Here is a 21,569-nt window from a genome sequence, read left to right on the forward strand (position 1 = left end):
TTTGCAGTATGCATTTTACTAAAATCTGGCGTTATCAATTGGTACAGATATTTTTTAGCTACAAAAGGATTTTACAACATTTCACAGAAACCACATACTTTTCAAATGTTTCAGAATCTATGCTTTTACAGTTTGCATGTAATTAAAATCTTCCATTACCATTTAATATAGTATTTTTTTGCATCAAAAGGATTTTACAACACCACAGAATCAAATATTTTTATATTAATATTCTACATATCATTATTTCATTTAAATTTTTTTTTGAATTACATTCATGTTTTTAGGAAAATATTGGTAAGGTCTTAGTAAAGTCGGCTTCAATAAATCTGATTTTGCAAAGACTATTCAGAGGCCAATTAGGCATGAATTCTTTATCAACATATTCTGTAGGATACGTCGGATATCTTTGACACGATCTAAGTATCAGAGTGAATAAATTTTTTACTGACGTACTTTGTCAGATACGTTTGATAACATAGACAAAATCTAAGTATCAGTGAATAAATTCTTTATCAGCATTCTTTATAAACATCACTTGTCGGATACATAGGTAAACATCGACAAAATCTAAGTATCAGAATAAATAAATTCTTTATCAACATCTTTTGTCGGATACGTCGGATAAAATTAACAAAATCTAAGTATGAGATCAATAAATTCTTTATCAACATCCTTTGTCAATTACGTAGGATAATATTGACAAAATCTAACTATCAGAGTGAATAAATTCTTTTTCAACGTCTTTTGTCGGATACATCGGATACCATTCACAAAATCTAAGTATCAGAGTGAATAAATTCTTTATCATCCTATTTTGCCGGATACGTTTGAACAAAATTAACAAAATCTAAGTATCAGAGTGAATAACTTCTTTATCAATGTCGTTTGACGGATAAGTTTGATAACATTGACATCGGATAAAATTGACGAAATCTAAGTATCAGAGTGATTAAATTCTTTATTAACATTTATTGTCGGATATATAGGATAACATTATCAAAGTCTTAGTACCAGAGTGATTAATTCCTTATCAACATCTATTGTCGGACACATAGGATAATATTGGCAAAATCCAAGTATCAGATTGAATAAATTTTTTTATCAACCTGTTTGTCAGAGACATCGGATAAAATTGATAAAATCAAAGTATCAGGTTAAATAAATAGTTTAGTCACCATCTTTTGTCCGGTACGTTGGATAATATTGCCAAAATCTAAGAATCATAATGAATAAATTCTTTATCAACGTCTTTTGGCGGATACGTCGGATGACATTGACACAATCTAAGTATCAGAATGAATAAATTCTTTACCAACGTCCTTTGTCAGAAACGTTTGATAACATTGGCAAAATCTAAGTATTAGTGAATAAATTCTTTATCATAATTCTTTATCAATATCATTTGTCGGATATATAGGTTAACATCGACAAAATCTAAGCATCGGAATGAAAAAAATTTCTATCAACATCTTTTGTCGGATACGTAAGATAAAATTGACATAATATAAGTATCAGAGTGAATAAATTCTTTATCAACATCCTTTGCCGGATACATCGGATAGAATTATTAAAATCTATCCGACAAAAAATGTTGATGATGAATTTATTCAATCCGATACTTATATTTTGTCAATTTTATACGATGTATCTGACAAAGATGTTTTTTTATTCACCCTGATACTTAGATTTTGTCAATGTTATCCTATGTATCTGACTATACATGTTGATAAAGAATTTAATCACTCTAATAATTAGATTTTGTCAATTTTATCCGATGTCAATGTTATCAAACGTATCTGTCAAAAGACATTGATAAAGAATTCATTCATTCTGATACTTAGATTTTGTCAATTTTATCAAATGTATTCGACAAAGGAGGATGATAAAGAATTAGTTCACTCTGATACTTAGATTTTGTCAATGTTATCCAATGCATCCGACAAAAGACACTGATAAAGAATTTATTCACCCTGATACTTAGATTATGTCAATTTTATTCGACGTATCTGACAATGGATGTTGATAAAGAATTTAATCACTGTGATACTTAGATTTCGATAATGTTATCCACGTATCCGACGATGGATGTGGATAACGAAATTAATCACTCTGATGCTTAGATTTTTCAATTTTATCCGACGTCAATGTTATCAAACGTATCTATCAAAAGACATTGATAAAGAATTTTTAACTCTGATACGTAGATTTTGTCAATTTTACCAAACATATCCGATAAAAGAGGATGATAAAAAATTTATTCACACTGGTACTTAGATTTTGTGAATATTATCCGATGTATCCGACAAATGACGTTGATAAAGATTTTATTCACTCTGATACTTAGATTTTGTCAATGTTATCCGATGTATCTGACAAAGATGCTGATAAAATATTTAGTCACTCTGATAATTAGATTTTGTCAATATTATCATACGTATATGTCAAAAGACAATGGTAAAGAATTTATTCACTCTGATACTTTGATTTTCTCAATTTTAGCAAGCGTATCTGACAAAATACGATGAGAAAGAATTTATTCGCTCTGATGCTTAGATTTTCCGAATGTTATCCGATATTTCCGAGAAAAGATGTTAATAAAGAATCTTAGATTTTTTCAATTTTAACAAGCGTATTTGACAAAAGACGGTGATGAAGAGTTTATTCGCTCTGATACTTAGTTTTTTTTAATGTTATCTGATGTTTCCGAGAAAAGACGTTGATAAAGAATTTATTCACTCTGGTACTTAGATTTTGGCAATGTTATCCGAGGTATTTGACAAAAGATGCTGATAAGGAATTTATTCAATCTGATGCTTAGATTTTGCCAATTTTATCCGAAGTATCAGATAAAAGTGGTTAATAAAAATGTATTGACTCTGATACTTAGATTTTGTCAATCTTATCCTATGAACCCGACAAATGATATTGATAAAGAGCAATGATAAAGAATTTATTCACTGATACTTAGAATTTGTCAATGTAATCAAAGTTTCTGACAAAAGAAGTTGGTAAAGAATTTATTTAATCTGATACTTGGATTTTTTCAATGTTATCCGCCGTATCCAACAAAAGACGTTGGTAAGCAATTTATTCACTCTGATACTTAGATTTTGGCAAGGTTATCCGATGTAACCGACAAAAGATGGTGATAAATAATTTATTAAATCTGATGCTTAGATTTTGTAATTTTTATCCGATGTCTCTGAAAAAGATTTTGATAAAAAATTTATTCATCTGATACTTGGATTTTGTCAATGTTATCCTATTTTTATTCTCCTATTTATAATCATTCTCATTTTGTATTTTGAAAATATTAAATGTGATTTTTTCGGCTTTAAGCATATTTCATGTCATTCTAAGACACTTAAAAAAAGTTAAAAAAAAACATCTATATTAAAAAAATTCAAATAAAAAAAGTAAAAAAAGTATAAAAAATGGGGAGGGGCCAAAAAAGGGGGGGGGAGGCGGTCCCTTGGAGTCTGTGTTCCTTGGTGTTAGGGTCATTGGTGGTTGCGTCCTTGATAGTTCAAATCCATAACCATCTCACTATTGATTTCTAAGGATTTCTAATTATCGTTCTGAATTTCTATGTTAAAATTCTTTTCTTGGCATCTACAACCTTATTACATTCAACTTTTTAGCACAGTCCATTGCTAAAGAATATTCTAGAATGCCCATATCCCTCATTATGTACTTGTGTATTATAGCGACCACAACGGAGAAGTGAAAGCTAGGTCAAGTTACGAGATCTTTTCTTTGGCAACTATGACTATATTAGTTTCTACTTTTTAGCATGCTCCGATGCTACAGAATATTTTATATTGCCAACACTCCTCAATTGGTACTTGTGTATCATACAGAACAGAACCAAGAAGTAAAGCTAGGCCAAGTCACAAGTCCGCCTCTTTTCTTGGCACCTACGGCTTTATTAGTTTCAATTTTTTAGCATACTCCAATGCTAAAGAATATTTTATATCGCCCACGCTCCTCAATTATTACTTGTATATTATAAAGAACACTGTCAAGAAGTGGAAGCTATGTCAAGTCACATGATCACCTTGTCACCACTAACCGTTTTCACAGACTTATACACATGACGTTATTCTAACAATTATGTCACGCTGCCTAAGACTTACCAACCCCTTAGACTTACCTGTAGTTGGTAAGCGATCTACCACTTCCATACGATCCAATTAAAAGAATAAGAATTTTATTGTCCTCTGTTTCATCCTATTATCCAAATCATCAATTAAGATCATTCAGACCAGAGTTATGCAAATGGGATAAATTTTTTCAAATCGAGTTACCTTTATGTAAATGAATTACCTTTGATACCTGTAATAATGTATGCAATACTGGACGAGATCTAAGATACCTGTAAGCTACAGGTTATTAACCTGTTTGAAAAAATTTGGGTAATCACTCTTCAAACAGTGTATGTTAGGTTTCTAATTATCCCCTCGAATTCCCTAATAGCACACTACTCTTACATAAAGCATTGGTTATTGGGAAGTATACAGAAGTTTTCAGGGGGATTTTTTCTGGTAGTTGGGGGGAATGGGTCGGGGGGTTACGTGGGAGGATCTTTCCATGAAGGAAGTTTTCATGGGGGAAGGGAAATTGTTAGGAAGGGGGTGCCGGATTTCCCAGCATTATTTAAAAAAACGATCAAAAATTAAATAAAGAAACAACAATTTTTTCAACTAAAAGTAAGGAGCAACATTAAAACTTAAAACCCACAGAAATTATTACGTATATGATTGGGATCGCTCTATAGTTATTACCTGAAGTTTGTTTTTCACATTCATCACAGCTATTTATTCTGATTAACGGACCTTGGGATTAAGGGGTTATTCTTTAAGAACTGGAACAACATTTGAACTTTAGAATAAAGAGTGAGGTATTGACTAGGCGGTGAATCCCCTAATATGCGTAATAAAAATTTACGAATATAGAAGTTCGTTACGTAAGTTAATTCATAAGTTACCTCAGATTAAAATTTTGAGAATGCCATTTAGCCAAAAAAAGTAAAATTAATATGCAAATTTCGTTTTAATTATTCATGTACGGTGAGCCAAAATCAAAGCTGCACTGATACAAAGATGTTCAGAAATTAACCAAAAAAATAAGTTTTTTTTTAACTGAAAGTACGGAGCGACATTAAAACTTAAAACGAACAGAAATTATTCCGTATATGAAAGGGGCTGACCCTCCTCAACACCTCGCTCGTTACGCTAAAGTTTGACTCTGTCTCATACCTTTATTTTAAAATAATAAAAAACTTTACCGGAAAGAGCGAGGCGTTGAGGAGGGGACAGTCCCTTTCATATAAGGAATAATTTCTGTTTATTTGAAGTTTTATTGTCGCTCCTAACTTTTAGCTAAAAAACTTGTTTTTTTTTATTTATTGTTAGTACATAAACCCAAAACTTTAAAGAATAGCACGGTATTTACGCTTATCAGGCGTTTCAATTACAAATAAGAGAAATTGGATAATTATTGGAGTTTCGATTAGATATTAGAAGTTAAAGTTAAAACAAATAAATAATTCCCCCAGCAGATACACCCCCTCCGTACTCCCTACCGACTTCAGTAATCAAACTACAATCGATTTAAATTATCTAATTATTACAAATCTTGTTACAAAAATCACTAGGTCCTACTTTTTTTTTCATTCAGAAAATTATATTCAATATATACCTACCTTCTTTTTTTCAATGACTTCATTTCTGTTCTATTTGCGGATATAGATGGGGTATTCATATCCACTCTACTTTCAAAGGTTTTAACAGAAGAAATTCTAATTTGGAGCTGACAGATTATAGAGAGTAAAAAATCTGAAATGTGAAGAAAAACAATTGACCTGAGCAAACGTTGAAATAAGAAGTATAGAAAAATTTTATAATTTTGAGATTAACTAGGTTCGCCTATTACCTTGATGATAACGCTCTGGGCTCTATGTCTGATATGGTACGAAATCGGAAGCTCTAAAAGCGGTATATTTGATTTAACGTTAATATGGAACATATTAGGAAGTGTAATGGACCACTATTTTGCGTTTTTTTTTTTATATCAATTAGCATCCTGTATGATTTATTCGGTTGAATCGTGAATCTACATACTAAATCTGTGAGAAATCATTAGATTTAGGAAAAAAACACTAGTTGCAGAACAAAAACCACTATAAATCACTAGCCAGAAAAAAATCATTATGCCCATGACCTAGAAATAGTGATAAATCACTAGGGGTGGTAACCCTGGCTGCCGTCAAATGATGCTTGACTACCACATAATTTTACAGCGTTAAACGGGCTCCTTACCCGACAAATACTAACTTCATGTATCAACGTTGCCAACGCGGTAATATTGTACCATTTGTGGCAAAATTTAGAGGTCGTGTTACAAGGCGGTACATTTAGAAATTATTTAATATAATACAAATTTTCTCATATATTTTGGTTTTACTCGCCCCTTTCTCTCTAGAATATCTGCTCAAATTTCATTTTATCAAAAATTTTGTTCTTGTTACGGCAAATTTTGAACCTGCTGTTCAAATGGTACAAATTAACCTCTTGCGGCTCAATTTTAGTCGGAAAACTGGTAGAGTTTATTTCAAAGCATTGGCAACGCTGTCCTGGATTTAATCTGTCATAAGGTACCTTTTACCTTCCTTAGTTTGCTTTTGTGATAAGCAAGATTTGTGATATGTTATCATATTGTCGAATATGTCGTTTCTTATAACGACCTATTAAAGCTTGTTACACAATTAAAAAAAAATCAAGAATAATAATAACCAAAATGCATGCTTTTGGGACAACAAAACAGGAAATGCTATTTACTGAAGTTTCGTGTGATTCTGAATTTAGCTAAGATACTTTCATTAATCACATGGAACAGGACCTTTGTGCCATCAAACGGGCTTGAAAAGTGGCAAGATCACTTGCATACCCCGAATAAAGCAAGTCCAGCATGGATAATATCGATTGCATTTTGATCGTGATTGGCCACTCTTTTGTCTTATGCTGGGTTCCAGGGGCGTCAATAAAGTTGATAAATTTATTCATAAAGTTAGTAAATGGTTGTCCAGTTATGGCTCAAAAGAAGTAAAACTCTATTTATTTTTTTCAAGAAAGTCAGTCAATTAAAATCAATATCAAAGAAATTCCGAGACGCACATCTTGGACTGAATAAAAGTTTTTTTGTTTTTTTTTTAAACTTGCAATATATAACAAAGTAGAATTTTTGCTGAGCTATTTCACAGTTCTATGTCTGACTACGTTATGACAGTTTTATGAACTTGAGTTCCACGTTCCATGTAGCATCATATATCAGGTTAGGTTATCCAATCGACTATTGATGGAGTATGGTTATGAAACTAAATAACTTGTGTGTAAAATACCTTGAGGAGAACCTAAATTCAATTTTTTTTAAAGTTTTTGTGCAGATGATTTGAGCGTCCTAGAAAAATAACATTAGCGAAATAAGTAAATTTTCGGAAATTTTGGGAGATCCCTCTGCAAGTGTCTGTTTGATAATTAAATTAAAAGAAGGGGGTTGCTTAGATCTGAAATAAATGAGGACAACGAATTAATGTTAGGTAACAAGAAAATCAATTAAGCTGGTAGCTTCACTTACCTGGGTAGCAAGGCCATTTCCATGGGGGTTAGAGAGCTTGGCTCCTCCCTCCCAAAATGTTTGTCCAACTAAAAAAAAAAATTCTGTCCGTTTTTTAAATTTTTTTACCCCCCCCCCCTCCCTATAATAAAAATACTCAACAAGGCTTTTCTGGGTAGTATTATTACCAAGATAACTCTGAAGTCCCTAAATCCACGAAAATTCATTGACTTCCCTAATATGTTATACTAAGTTTTCTAGGAAGCTGAATTAAGTCTAGGAGAGTTTTGCTTTTTCATTTAATAAAGTGACTCCCATTGACTTTGCTTTGTTCCTCGGGAAAACTTTCATTGAAATAATTCTTACGCGGTAAGCATGGATAAGACGAAATCCTGCTCAACTCCTGATTTCAACCGAAGCAACTACTAACCGCACTTCCTACCTTAACTTCAGAAATATCATTCCTAAGAATGTAGCTTCTCAGATCTTCGCTATGATTTTAAATCATGAAGATTGCATAAGAATATATATATATATATATATATATATATATATATATATATATATATATATATATATATATATATATATATATATATATATATATATATATATATATATATATATATATATATATATATATATATATATATATATATATATATATATATATATATATATATATATATATATATGTATATATATGTATATATATAAATTTGAAAACACCCCATCTAATCAAATTACGTATTAGATACATTTATTGTTGGCGCTGGTAGCCACGTGTTTCTTTCTTTATCAACAACTATGGCTGTGATGCGGACCAGGCAGTGTTTTTTGTTTTTCTTTGAATTAAACCCAAACTAGAAATATATATATATATATATATATATATATATATATATATATATATATATATATATATATATATATATATATATATATATATATATATATATATATATATATATATATATATATATATATATATATATATATATATATATATATATATATATATATATATATATATATATATATATATATATATATATATATATATATATATATATATAAATGTTTGATATCTAAAAAAAAATATATATGTTGAAACAAATCTTTCAGGTCGTCCAGCTACATTTAGCAGCATTGTCAATATAACAGCTGCATATGGGAGAACACTATCCATTCGTTGCCCTATCTCTGGCTATCCAGTGTCAAACATACGTTGGACTCGTAGACACAATCAGCTCCCTAGGGGCTTTAGTGCTGGAGACGTGTTTGTCTCCGACAATGGGACACTGATTATACAAAGTGTCAAAAAAGAGGACCATAGTGGTGATTTCTATTGTGAAGGTAATGACTCTATTGGAGCTACGATTAAAAGGAGAGTTGCTGTTATTGTGTCTAGTAAGATTCTTTTTTCCTTTGTTGCTACAGTTTATTCAGTCTCGTGTTAATGAGAAGCTTAAATGTGTGCTTATGGAGAACATTAGCCCTTTTACTGGGTGTAACTTGAAATTTAGTTATAAGTATATATTTTGACTGCTTTTTACTAAGCATTAATGTATAACCTTCTAAACACCACAAAATTTATTTATATATTCCATAAAATACTAGTAGGATTTTTGTTTCTGTTAGTTATACTTCAAAATATTGGGACTTGTTTTATGTTTCACTCACCATGGTTTATCTACCGAGTCTAAAGTCTGTTGAAACTCACAGGGGTTATTTATTCAAAAAACTATATCGATTTTTACCGCAAATGTAAATGTATATATAGAGGATTAATAGGTCATTAGCTGTTTCTCATTGAATTCTCTTTAACCAATTTATTTCCTGTTTAAGGAAATTCGCCTGTTTGTTCTCTTTTCATTTATGAATTTAGATTAAAATACTATAACAATGTAACAATTACAGGAAGTTCAATTTTTTTTTTCGGTTCTGGGGCCAAGCAGCCCGCAAAAAACTTGCTTACGAAAAATAGTCAAAATTAGATTGATGACCCTGGCCGGAAGAATTTGGGCTAAATATAACCTTTCCGTAACTAACCAAGGTAGACATAGTCTCCTTACAGGTAATTTCCTGGAACAAATCATGTCAAAAGTTTTGACGCCGCTTGGAAGATTTACTAAACAGCTTCTTTAGACTAGGCTACTTGCAAGAGAGTTATCATAGAAACAGAATATTCCTGCAAAACCTTTTAAATTTATATAAAGTCCTTGTTTAAAACAGGTAAGATTTCCTTTGTCTTCAATTTAGTTTTCTCCCCTGCCTCAATATACGGCCTGAAATCATACTCAATGTATGACATATAATATCAAACATTCGAAACTAAAACATAGCATAGTATAAATGGATTACCAATTAATATTTCTTCAGCTTTTGTTAACTTTTATTAGGTTTTGTTTGTTGGATTTTTTATTAACCATCGGTTAGAGAACATTATAATTTTTTTAAGGAGTGATTGCCTAAATCCGAATTTTTTTCTGGCTTAGCTAAAAAATGTAATGGTCACTATAAAAAAAATAGTGAAATATCCTGCAGCTCTAGTTTTGACTGAATGACACTTAATACCTTGTTTTTGATGATGACTAAAACATTTAATTTCCAAATACGAAAGGTGGCGGAAACTTTCTAGTTTTTCTGTCCTTCGTACTTTCGGAAATTTTACTTCCCTTGTCAATACTTTCAACTTTTCCATTGAATTTTAAATAGTCTATGTATAGCGTTCAGGCATAACCACTGTTCTATATGAAAACTCGTAATATTACGCCGCCATTCAATATTTCTTTTTCAGAGCCTCCTAAAATAGCCCCTTTTGCTTTCCCCCCTCAAATGGAAATTGGAACTCGACTTCAAGTTACCTGTAGTGTTTTCTCTGGAGATTTTCCACTTACTATATCCTGGATGAAAGATGGCCTTCCTATTTCATTAGACTTGGGAATAACAGAGCATAATACTCCCCTTGCTAGTAGCCTGCTCTTTATGGAGGTAAGATATAAAATCAGTGATTTATTTTGGTGGATTAATCAAGCGGAGGAAGTCAAACGTAAGTCAAACAAATAAATAAAAGGAGGTCGCACATTGTTGAACAGTAATATGAATTTAGATAAAGCTACATAAAGGTCCATAGCCTCAAAAATTTATGGGAATTCTAACAATTTGTAGGCAGCAAAGGCTAAGGTAAGTAAGTCTTAGGAAAAAGAATTGTTAGATAAATGAAGAAATATCAATAAACTCCCCTTTTCATATAGTGGATCACTTCAAAATGTTATTCCAATGTTAATCTATTGTGTTTTAGTAAATTCGGGTTATTTAAAAAAAAAATGCTATTATTGGACAGCCCAAACATTTCATTGTCATTTTTAAACATTAGTCCTTATTGCCATGAATTTTCTTAATGAGTAAAAAGCACCAAAAAAAAAAGGAATTGATTGGCTCCACTCTAAAATTCTCAAATTTATGAAATGGAGCTGCTTAATTTTGTTTCTGAACCGTTAGTTTTATTGGGTTAAGCCTTGACCAATAATGAATAATTAATTAAAATGATAAAAATTTGCTGTTGTTGTTGTTGTGACTGATGAGATTCAGCTATTGCATCTTATATAAGCCATTCAGATGGCTTTAAACATATAGGAAAATATTTGTTAAAAACATTAATATTGTAAGGTATAATTACTACCTCAAATAAACCATAAAGAACAACATAATATTAAAATACCAATAGACGCCCAAAGTAATGCCAATTGGGGAAGGAGACATGGGGGAATTAATGTCCTAGATTTTTCTGCTTCACCCTCCTAGACTTCAAAAAACAACTTTTCGGGTATATTGCATCCTTTCAGATTTTACAAAATCTGTCCCCCCCCCCCCTTGAAATTTTCATGAGTTGTCACCCCTGGAAGTTCAACACTTTGCTACAATGTTTTGCTTTAACACAGAATGAAACACAAAATGAACTTAATTGAAAGGTCTTAATCAACTTCAACACACTTTTTGGAGATTCTTCCTGATAATGCCATTCTAAAGTGAGATACAGCCCCAAAAATGAAACTTTTTGTGCCATTTCCGGTGCTAAAGGCTGGGAAGCGTAAAATGGGTACCATTTTAAGCTTCGTGGTTGAAAATCCTTAACTGGCAGTTCACAACTCGTTCTCTTGTAAATTGCCGCTCCCGTCCCTCTTAATAAGTGAAAACTAAAGGACATATTCTGAAATTAACAGAAAAATAAAAAAAAACATTAAAATGCGTTTTGGAATAGTGACTTTTATTTATATTCATCTTAACAGTAAAAGTTAATTATGAAATCAGTTTTTTTGGAAATTTCGAAAAATAGCTTGAAACGCTCTTGTCCCCTTTTTATTTGTTTTTTTTTTCATCCGCAACAAGTGGCGAGCCAAATTTATATAAAGCTGTCTAAGAGCTTATTAAAAGGGTAGTATTTACAATTATATGTTTAGCATAAATTGTTTTTGAGAGCACCAGAGTATGGTGGCTATGGCAACAAAGAACTGTACTTTTTATGTTGTGTATCACTGGAATCTACCTGATCAAAAATCCTAATGTGAATCTTAAAATTTACCTGTTTTATTCCGTCCTTTCCCAGTCCTTTTAGTTAGAGAAAATGAAAAAACAAATTTCTAAAAAACTCTTGTCAAAAACTATCTTCACTCAAATTCAAAAATCGTTCATAACGATAAATGCTATTTATGTTTATTCAAATAATAAAGGTAAAGTACTAAAACACATTTTGATGGGCCTATTTATTTTTCTCTAGCGCTTACGGGACACTGGGATACTGTTTGAGCGTTAAAATGTGTAACCTTGTGAAGATTTCGCAATTAGGGTTTTATTTATCCCAACCCGTCAAGGTGTGCATCAACTGGTCATTGGTCTTGACGTCACACTCAGGTCCGTTCTTTCGGGGCAGGAGGAGGGTGCGTCTTCCCTGAATTTGGAGAATTTTTGTTTAAATTTTGTATTTTATATAGTAATGTGATTTTTCATAATATTGTAAAATCCGAGAAGGGAAATGAATGAAAGTACGCATTCTTATGATAAGTTCAAAATTTTTGGCAGCACTTTGGCATATAAAACGGAATAATAATAACACGGTTTCTGTGAGTTATATTAAATACACAACGGAAAGTCTTTTAATGGACTTCAGTTTTATTGGATGTACTTGACATATATGTGTGGTATATGTTGTATATGTAGGCTAAATATATATGCACATGAATTTGTGTTAGTGCAATATAATATATATATATATATATATATATATATATATATATATATATATTGTAAATCTTAGTATATTTCATTTAGGACAGTATTATATAAATAACTGAATTTGAATCTATAATTCCCCAAAGATACCAGTAGTAATGCATCTATATATTCTGGTCGTGATTGCGTAATATGCCTTACCACGGGCCAGTGACCTATTACTATGAACCCTATGAACCGTGTAGTTTAACCGGTACATTGCCTTACCACGGGCCAGTGACCTATTACTATGAAGCATACATGGGTTGGCAGACAGGTTTTCTAATGTGACACCCATTTTTTGGAGGTCAAACAGAGAGAGAGAAAGCGGGGGTCACACTAACTTGATTAGTATGTTTTTAAACAAAACTTGGCAAGCTATTACATCTTAGTGTTAACTGGACGATGACTTAGTCTAATTGCGTAGGTACTAAAGGAACATTGAATATTTTTTCTGATTTTGTGTTTTCGCAAGAAAATAGCTGGTCTTTAGCAAACTTAGCAATAGCTAGTTGAAACTCTGCATAAATATCTTCATTTTTAGTCCAATTGCGTAGGTACTAAAGGAACATTGAATATTTTTTCTGATTTTGTGTGTTTTCGCAAGAAAATAACTGGTCTTTTAGCAAACTTAGCCATAGCTAGTTGAAACTCTGCATAAATATCTTCATTTTCAATCTAATTGCGTAGGTACTAAAGGAGCATTGAACATTTTTTCTGATTTTGTGTGATCACCCGGCGCCCCAAAGACTCCTGAGCCGCCATTATAATACTTTTTAAGGCTTTATTACATCTTTTCAGAACAAATTATTATTTTAGGGAATTATTTCGGTGAAACAGTTAGAGACATTTTAAAAGATGATTTAAAAGATGATTTTAGAAGTGGATTTGAGGGTGAAACTCTATGGTCCTTATAATACACAAGTTCCATATGAAGAGTGTTGTGAGGTCCCTTACCACTACCCCAAAGGGCTCCGACCCCCCCACCCCAACCCCGAAGGAAACCCCCGGTCCTCAAAGGTTCTCTGGGCTCCCAAAGGGCCCCCGGCACCCCAATGGCTCCTGAGTCCCCCATTATAATACTTTTTAAGGCTTTATTATATCTTTTCAGAACAAATTATTATTTTAGGGAATTATTTCGGTGAAACAGTTAGAGACATTTTAAAAGATGACTTAAAAGATGATTTTAGAAGAGGACTTGAGGGTGAAACTCTGTGCTCATTATAATACACAAGTTCCATTTGAACAGTGTTGTGAGGTCCCTTACCACAACCCCAAAGGGCTCCGATCCCCCCACCCCAACCCCGAAGGAAACCCCCGGTCCTCAAAGGTTCTCTGGGCTTCCAAAGGGCCCCCGGCGCCCCAATGGCTCCTGAGTCCCCCCTTATAATACCTTTTAAGGCCTTATTATATCTTTTCAGAACAAATTATTATTTTAGAGAATTATTTCGGTGAAACAGTTAGATACATTTTAAAAGATGATTTTAGAAGAGGACTTGAGGGTGAAACTCTGTGGTCGTTATAATACACAAGTTCCATTTGAACGGTGTTGTGAGGTCCCTTACCACAACCCCAAAGGGCTCCGATCCCCCCCCCCCCACCCCCGAACGAACCCCCCCGGCCGCAAAGGTTCTCTGGGCTCCCAAAGGGCCCCTGGCGCCCCAATGGCTCCAGAGTCCCCCATTATAATACTTTTTAAGGCTTTATTATATATTTTCAGAACAAATTATTATTTTAAGGAATTATTTCGGTGAAACAGTTAGAGACATTTTAAAAAGATGATTTTAGAAGAGGACTTGAGGGTGAAACTTTGTGGTCGTTATAATACACAAGTTCCATTTGAACAGTGTTGTGAGGTCCCTTACCACAACCCCAAAGGGCTCCGATCCCCCCACACCAACCCCAAAGGAAACCCCCGGTCCTCAAAGGTTCTCTGGGCTCCCAAAGGGCCCCCGGCGCCCCAATGGCTCCTGAGTCCCCCATTATAATACCTTTTAAGGCTTTATTATATCTTCAGAACAAATTATTATTTTAGGGAATTATTTCGGTGAAACAGTTAGAGACTTTTAAAAGATGATTTAATAGATGATTTTATAAGAGGATTTGAGGGTGAAACTCGGTGGTCCTTATAATACACAAGTTCCATTTGAACAGTGTTGTGAGGTCCCCTACCACAACCCCAAAGGGCTCCGATCCACCCACCCAACCCCGAAGGTACCCCCCCGGTCCTCAAAGGTTCTCTGGGCTCCCAAAGGGCCCCCAGCCCCCCAATGGCTCCTGAGCCCCCATTATAATACTTTTTAAGGCTTTATTATATCTTTTCAGAACAAATTATTATTTTAGGGAATTATTTCGGTGAAACAGTTAGAGAAATTTTAAAAGATGATTTTAGAAGAGGATTTGAGGGTGAAACTCGGTGGTCGCTATAATACACAAGTTCCATTTGAATGGTGTTGTGAGGTCCCCTAGCACAACCCCAAAGGGCTCCGATCCCCCCCCCCCACCCCCGACGGAACCCCCCGGGCCACAAAGGTTCTCTGGGCCCCCAACGGGCCCACGGCGCCCCAATGGCTCCTGAGTCCTCCATTATAATACTTTTTAAGGCTTTATTATATCTTTTCAGAACAAATTATTATTTTAGGGAATTATTTCGGTGAAACAGTTAGAGACATTTTAAAATATGATTTCATAGATGATTTTAGAAGAGGATTTGAGGGTGAAACTCGGTGGTCGTTATAATACACTAGTTCCATTTGAACAGTGTTGTGAGGTCCCCTAGCACAACCCCAAAGGGCTCCGATCCCCCCACCCCACCCCTGAAGGAAGCCCCCGGTATTCAAAGGTAATCTGGGCTCCCACAGGGCCCCTAATGTCACAAAAACTCCTAAGTCTCCGATATAAAAACTTTTAATGTATATTAATATATTGACAGAACCCAGTAGGTTGGTACGTACTTATTTTGAAGAAGCAGTCAGAGTCATTATGAAAGACGAATTAAAAGAGGATTTTAGAAGAGGATTTGAGGGTGAAACTCTGTGGTCGTTATAATACACAAGTTCCATTTGAACAGTGTTGTGAGGTCCCCTACCACAACCCCAAAGGGCTCCGCTGCCCCCCCCCCCACCCCGAAGGAAACCACCGGTCCACAAAGGTCCTCCAAGCTCCCAAATCAACTGAAAGTAAGGAGCAACATCAAAACTTAAAAACGGACAGAAAATAGATTTTGACGTGAAAACAACTTCAACAGTGCCCAGCCCCCCGAGATCAGAAATTAAATTATAAAAAATTTTCTTCAACTGAAAGTAAGGAGCAACATCAAAACTTAAAAATGGACAGAGAATAGATTTTTACGTGAAAACAACTTCAAGAGTGCCCAACCCCCAACGTGATCAGAAATTAAATTATAAAAAAAGTTTCTTCAACTGAAAGTAAGGAGCAACATCGAAACTTAAAAACGGACAGAAAATAGAGGCTGTGTTTTTTTTTCTGAACTTTCTCAGGGAGGAGTGGGTAACTATTTAGTTTAAGAAATTAGTTTACGAGTAGAAAAATGCTTCACTACAGATAAAGCTATTGTGTTTTTTTTCTTCTTAACTTTCTGAGGGAGGAGGGCGGGATAACTATTTAGTTTAAGAAATTAGTTTACGAGTAGAAAAATGCTTCACTTATTTTTACGTGAAAACAACTTCAACCGTGCCCAGCCCCCCGCGATCAGAAATTAAATTATAAAAATAGTTTCTTCAAGTGAAAGTAAGGCGCAACATCAAAACTTAAAAACGGACAGAAAATAGATTTTTACGTGAAAACAACTTCAACCGTGCCCAACCCCCCGCGATCAGAAATTAAACTATAAAAAAGTTTCTTCTCCTCTTGAATACACAATACCGAAATTTCATTCAACTTTCATGTAAGAAAATTATGGAAAATACAATTCTCTAGTTCAAATGTGAAACTTAAGTCCAGTTTTGGATACTCATAATGATGAGAACTGATGATTCTAATTCAATATTTTTTTTTCATAAAAACATACTTTTTTTTAAAACTTCGAAATCATTCAACTTTATTTTTTTATTTTATTATTTTTTTTTGTATGTATCTTAAAATTACAAAATATGCTTACTGTTATAACAATTGTACTAAATTATTTCTCAGAGACACGATGCGGTTTTCCCACTGGTACTCTATGGCCGGTTATCGACACTACCTAGTTTATTGCATGCATTAAATCAGTATTTTTTACGCAGTGGAACGATAAACACATAAGTCATATCTTAAAAAAAAAAGTGAAGATGGAACATTTTAATAAAGTGTTTTCACATGACAATGTTATTGTAGCATTGAATGCCAACAAGGAGAAGTATTTAAACTATGAAACAAGTACAAGTGGTAGCACTATTGGAAATGTATGCATGCATTATCATGACAGTAAGGAATTAAATTTCTTTGGAATACCGAGAAGATTCCATTCTCAAAATGGTGGATATGGAGATCGAAATCTCCGAAGATAATTTCACTCAAAGGGAATGCCAACATAGAGATAATCATTGATGATAGAGGACAACTCCTTGCTACTTCTGCAAGTAACACATTACCAACTAATATATCCAATCGTCATCTTTTAGGTATTAGCATTCAACGGAAGGTCAATAAAGGAAAGGCCTACTCTTCTACGAATATCGTAAACCATATCTTGGCTACGTGCCGAAACTGTTACCTGTGTAAAAATAATGTAATAATAGACAGTGAAATTGCCAGAAAAATTAAAAGGGCATTGTCAGAAAATATCACTATGGAATATCAAGATGAATTGATGAAAAACAAAGTGCCAGCAGACGTTACTACCATTAATCAAACAGTCGATGAATCAAATAATAGCAAAGATGAAACGTATATTGAACCTGTCGGTGACACACCAGTAAATATTGTATATGACTCAAAATGGAATAATGATTATTCTACCGATTACGAGTTAAGAGAAGACAATAGCTACAATATCAAGAGAGAACATGGTGAAGTATTTTATGGAACCGATTCAAAATGACCAAAGTTGATCATTGATATTAATAATGTATCATAATATATTTTTGTATTAATATTCTACATGGCGTTATTTCATTAAAAGTATATTATGCATTATTTTTTAAAGTATATTATGCATATATTAAGAAAAAAAACCTATCGACCTCCTTTTTTTTTTTTTTGTTGAACACAATTGGTTGAAACAAAAGCAGAACTTTTAAAATAACAACAACTGAAGGTCAGTAAATAATTCCATTGTTTTTTTTTTTGTTAAACACGATTGATTGAAATAAAAGAGGAACTTTTGAAATCGCAACAACAGATTAGACCGGTTTTTCTTTTAATTTTGGCTTCATGTGTTGTTACGTTGAATTTAGATTAGACCGGTTTTTCTTTCTATAGTAGAGACTAGCGCATATTTTTAGAGTAGAAAAAAAAATTCTACTAAAAATTCAAAAAATTACGTGCGCGCACGTAACCTCGTCTAAATGAACCTTAAAAAATGAAATAAAGCTATGTCGACTTTGCATGTTGATTTCATGACATTATTTTAGGTTTTTTTTTATTTACTGACCTTCATTTGTTGTGATTTTAAAAGTTCCTCTTTTATTTCAATCAATCGTGTTTAACCAAAAAAAAACAAAGGAATTATTTAATGACCTTCATTTGTTGTTATTTTAAAAGTTATGATTTTGCTTAAAAAAATTGTGTTTAACAAAAAAAAAACAAAAAACAATGGAATCATTTACTGATCTTTAGTTGTTGTGATTTTAAAAGTTCTGCTTTTATTTCAGCCAATCGTGTTTAACAAAAAAAAAGCAACGGAATTATTTACTGATCTTCAGTTGTAGTGATTTTATAAGTTCTGCTTTTGTTTCAGCCAATCGTGTATCTCCCCCCCCAAAAAAAAATACTTTTCAGACAATCAACTTCAGACTAACCAGAATTTTTTTTTCTACTCTAAAAATATGCGCAAAAAAAAACTATAGAAAGAAAAACCGGTCTAATCTAAATTCAACGTAACAACACATGAAGCCAAAATTAAAAGAAAAACCGGTCTAATCTGTTGTTGTGATTTCAAAAGTTCCTCTTTTATTTCAATCAATCGTTTTTAACAAAAAAAAAAAACAATGGAATTATTTACTGACCTTCAGTTGTTGTGATTTTAAAAGTTCTGCTTTTGTTTCAACCAATTGTGTTCAACAAAAAAAAAAAAAAAGGAGGTCGATAGGTTTTTTTTTTCTTGTCCCAAACTATTTTCTATCATGAAGCGTTTAGAGATAAATTTGGTCAATTGGAGAAAGTTCAAATAGAATCGTTACTGATATCGATATTAGTGCATAAACTACAAACTGACAAAAATATCCAGAACTTATTTTTTCTTATAGCCTTGACGTTGAAGACATTTCTTCATCTTAATCGGCTTTAGGAATAACATGCAAAATAAAGTAGCCTAACCCTCGTTGCTGTGTTGAATTTTGAGCAAACAAAAGGATTGTAACATCTGATTGGCTCGTTTGTATGCAATTTCATGCCAGTGAAAAGAACGAAACGTCTTTGAGTCACATTAAAAAAAAGTAAATTCGTTGTTTCTCTATGATTCAATCCCAACACCCCCCCCCCTGCTCTGAGTGTTGAAGATGATTTCACGACATTATTTTAGATTTTTTTTTTCTTGTCCCAAAATATTTTTTTTATTATGAACCGTTTATATAACAATGTTATCCCATGTGTCTGACAATAGATGTATGCGAATTTCTTTTCATACATCTCCAATGTTTTAATAGACATTCTAAACGTTTGATATGCTAGCTTACTCTAAAAATAATGAAAACGTAACAATGTATTGCATAATACACTTTTAATGAAATAACGCTAGGTAGAATATTAATACAAAAATATGTTATGATACATTATTAATATCAATGATCAACTTTGGTCATTTTGAATCTGTTCCATAAAATAGTTCACCATGTTCTCTCTTGATATTGTAGCTATTGTCTTCTCTTAACTCGTAATCGGTAGAATAATCATTATTCAATCTTGAGTCATACACAATATTTACGGGTGTGTCATCGACAGGTTCAATATACGTTTCATCTTTGCTATTATTTGATTCATAGACTGTTTGATTAATGGTGGTAACGTTTGCTGGCACTTTGTTTTTCATCAATTCATCTTGATATTCCATAGTGACATTTTCTGACAATGCCCATTTCATTTTTCTGGCAATTTCACTGTCTATTATTACATTATTTTTACACAGGTAACAGTTTTGGCACGTAGCCAAGATATGGTTTACGATATTCGTAGAAGAGTAGGCCTTTCTTTTATTGACCTTCCGTTGAATGCTAATACCTAAAAGATGACGATTGGATGTATCAGTTGGTAATGTGTTACTTGCAACAGTAGCGAGGAGTTGTCCTCTATCATCAACGATTATTTTTATGTTGGCATTCTATTTGAGTGCAATCATCTCCGGAGATCTCAATCTCGCATATCCACCATTTGTACAATGGAATCTTTTCGGTATTCCAAAGAAATTTAATTCCTTACTGTCATGACAATGCATGCATACATTTCCAATAGTGCTACCACTCGTACTTGTTTCATAGTTTAAATACTTCTCCTTGTTGGCATTCAATGCTACAATAACATTGTCATGTGAACACACTTTATTAAAATGTTCCATCTTCACTTTTTTTTAAGATATGACTTATGTGTTTATCGTTCCACTGCGTAAAAAATACTGATTTAATGCATGCAATAAACTAGGTAGTGTCGATAACCGGCCATAGAGTACCAGTGGGAAAACCGCATCGTGTCTCTGAGAAATCATAGAGTACAATTGTTAGAACCGTAAGCATATATTGTAATTTTAAGATACATACAAAAAAAATAATAAAATAAAAAAATAAAGTTGAATGATTTCGAAGTTTTAAAAAAAAAGTATGTTTTTATGAAAAAAAAATATTGAATTAGAATCATCAGTTCTCATCATTATGAGTATCCAAAACTGGACTTAAGTTTCACATTTGAATTAGAGAATTGTGTTTTCCATAATTTTCTTACATGAAATTTGAATGAAATTTTGGTATTGTGTATTCAAGAGGTGAAGAAACTTTTTTATAGTTTAATTTCTGATCACGGGGGTTTGGGCACGGTTGAAGTTGTTTTCACGTAAAAATCTATTTTCTGTCAGTTTTTAAGTTTTGATGTTGCGCCTTACTTTCACTTGAAGAAACTTTTTTTAGAATTTAATTTCTGATCGCGGGGGGCTGGGCACGGTTGAAGTTGTTTTCACGTAAAAATACGTGAAGCATTTTTCTACTCGTAAACTAATTTCTTAAACTAAATAGTTACCCCGTCCTCCTCCCTCAGAAAGTTCAGAAAAAAAACAACACAATAGCCTTATCTGTAGTGAAGCATTTTCTACTCGGAAACTAATTTCTTAAACTAAATAGTTACCCTCTCCTCCCACAGAAAGTTCAGAAAAAAAAACACAGCCTCTATTTTCTGTCCGTTTTTATGTTTTGATGTTGCTCCTTACTTTCAGTTGAAGAAATTTTTTTTATAATTTAATTTCTGATTGCGGTGGGGGTTGGGCACTGTTGAAGTTGTTTTCACGTAAAAATATATTCTCTATCCGTTTTTAACTTTTG

The 21,569-nt window shown here is 32.9% G+C and overlaps 1 protein-coding gene across 1 annotated transcript in view; it reads left to right on the forward strand.

The window, feature by feature from the left end:
* LOC148956330 (cell adhesion molecule Dscam2-like) overlaps positions 1-21,569 on the forward strand; it is a gene marked incomplete at its 3' end in the record, with an annotated part of 359,181 nt that overhangs the window by 148,879 nt on the left and 188,733 nt on the right. The window contains exons 10-11 of the mRNA XM_089090400.1: positions 8,743-9,027; positions 10,418-10,611. Coding sequence (XP_088946526.1) covers positions 8,743-9,027; positions 10,418-10,611 — 479 coding nt within the window. The remainder of the gene's footprint in view (positions 1-8,742; positions 9,028-10,417; positions 10,612-21,569) is intronic.

The sequence above is a fragment of the Artemia sp. Qi Xiang Cuo genome, chromosome 1, assembly GCF_049724085.1.
Source record: "Artemia sp. Qi Xiang Cuo chromosome 1, ASM4972408v1, whole genome shotgun sequence".
NCBI classification, from domain to species: domain Eukaryota; kingdom Metazoa; phylum Arthropoda; class Branchiopoda; order Anostraca; family Artemiidae; genus Artemia; species Artemia sp. Qi Xiang Cuo.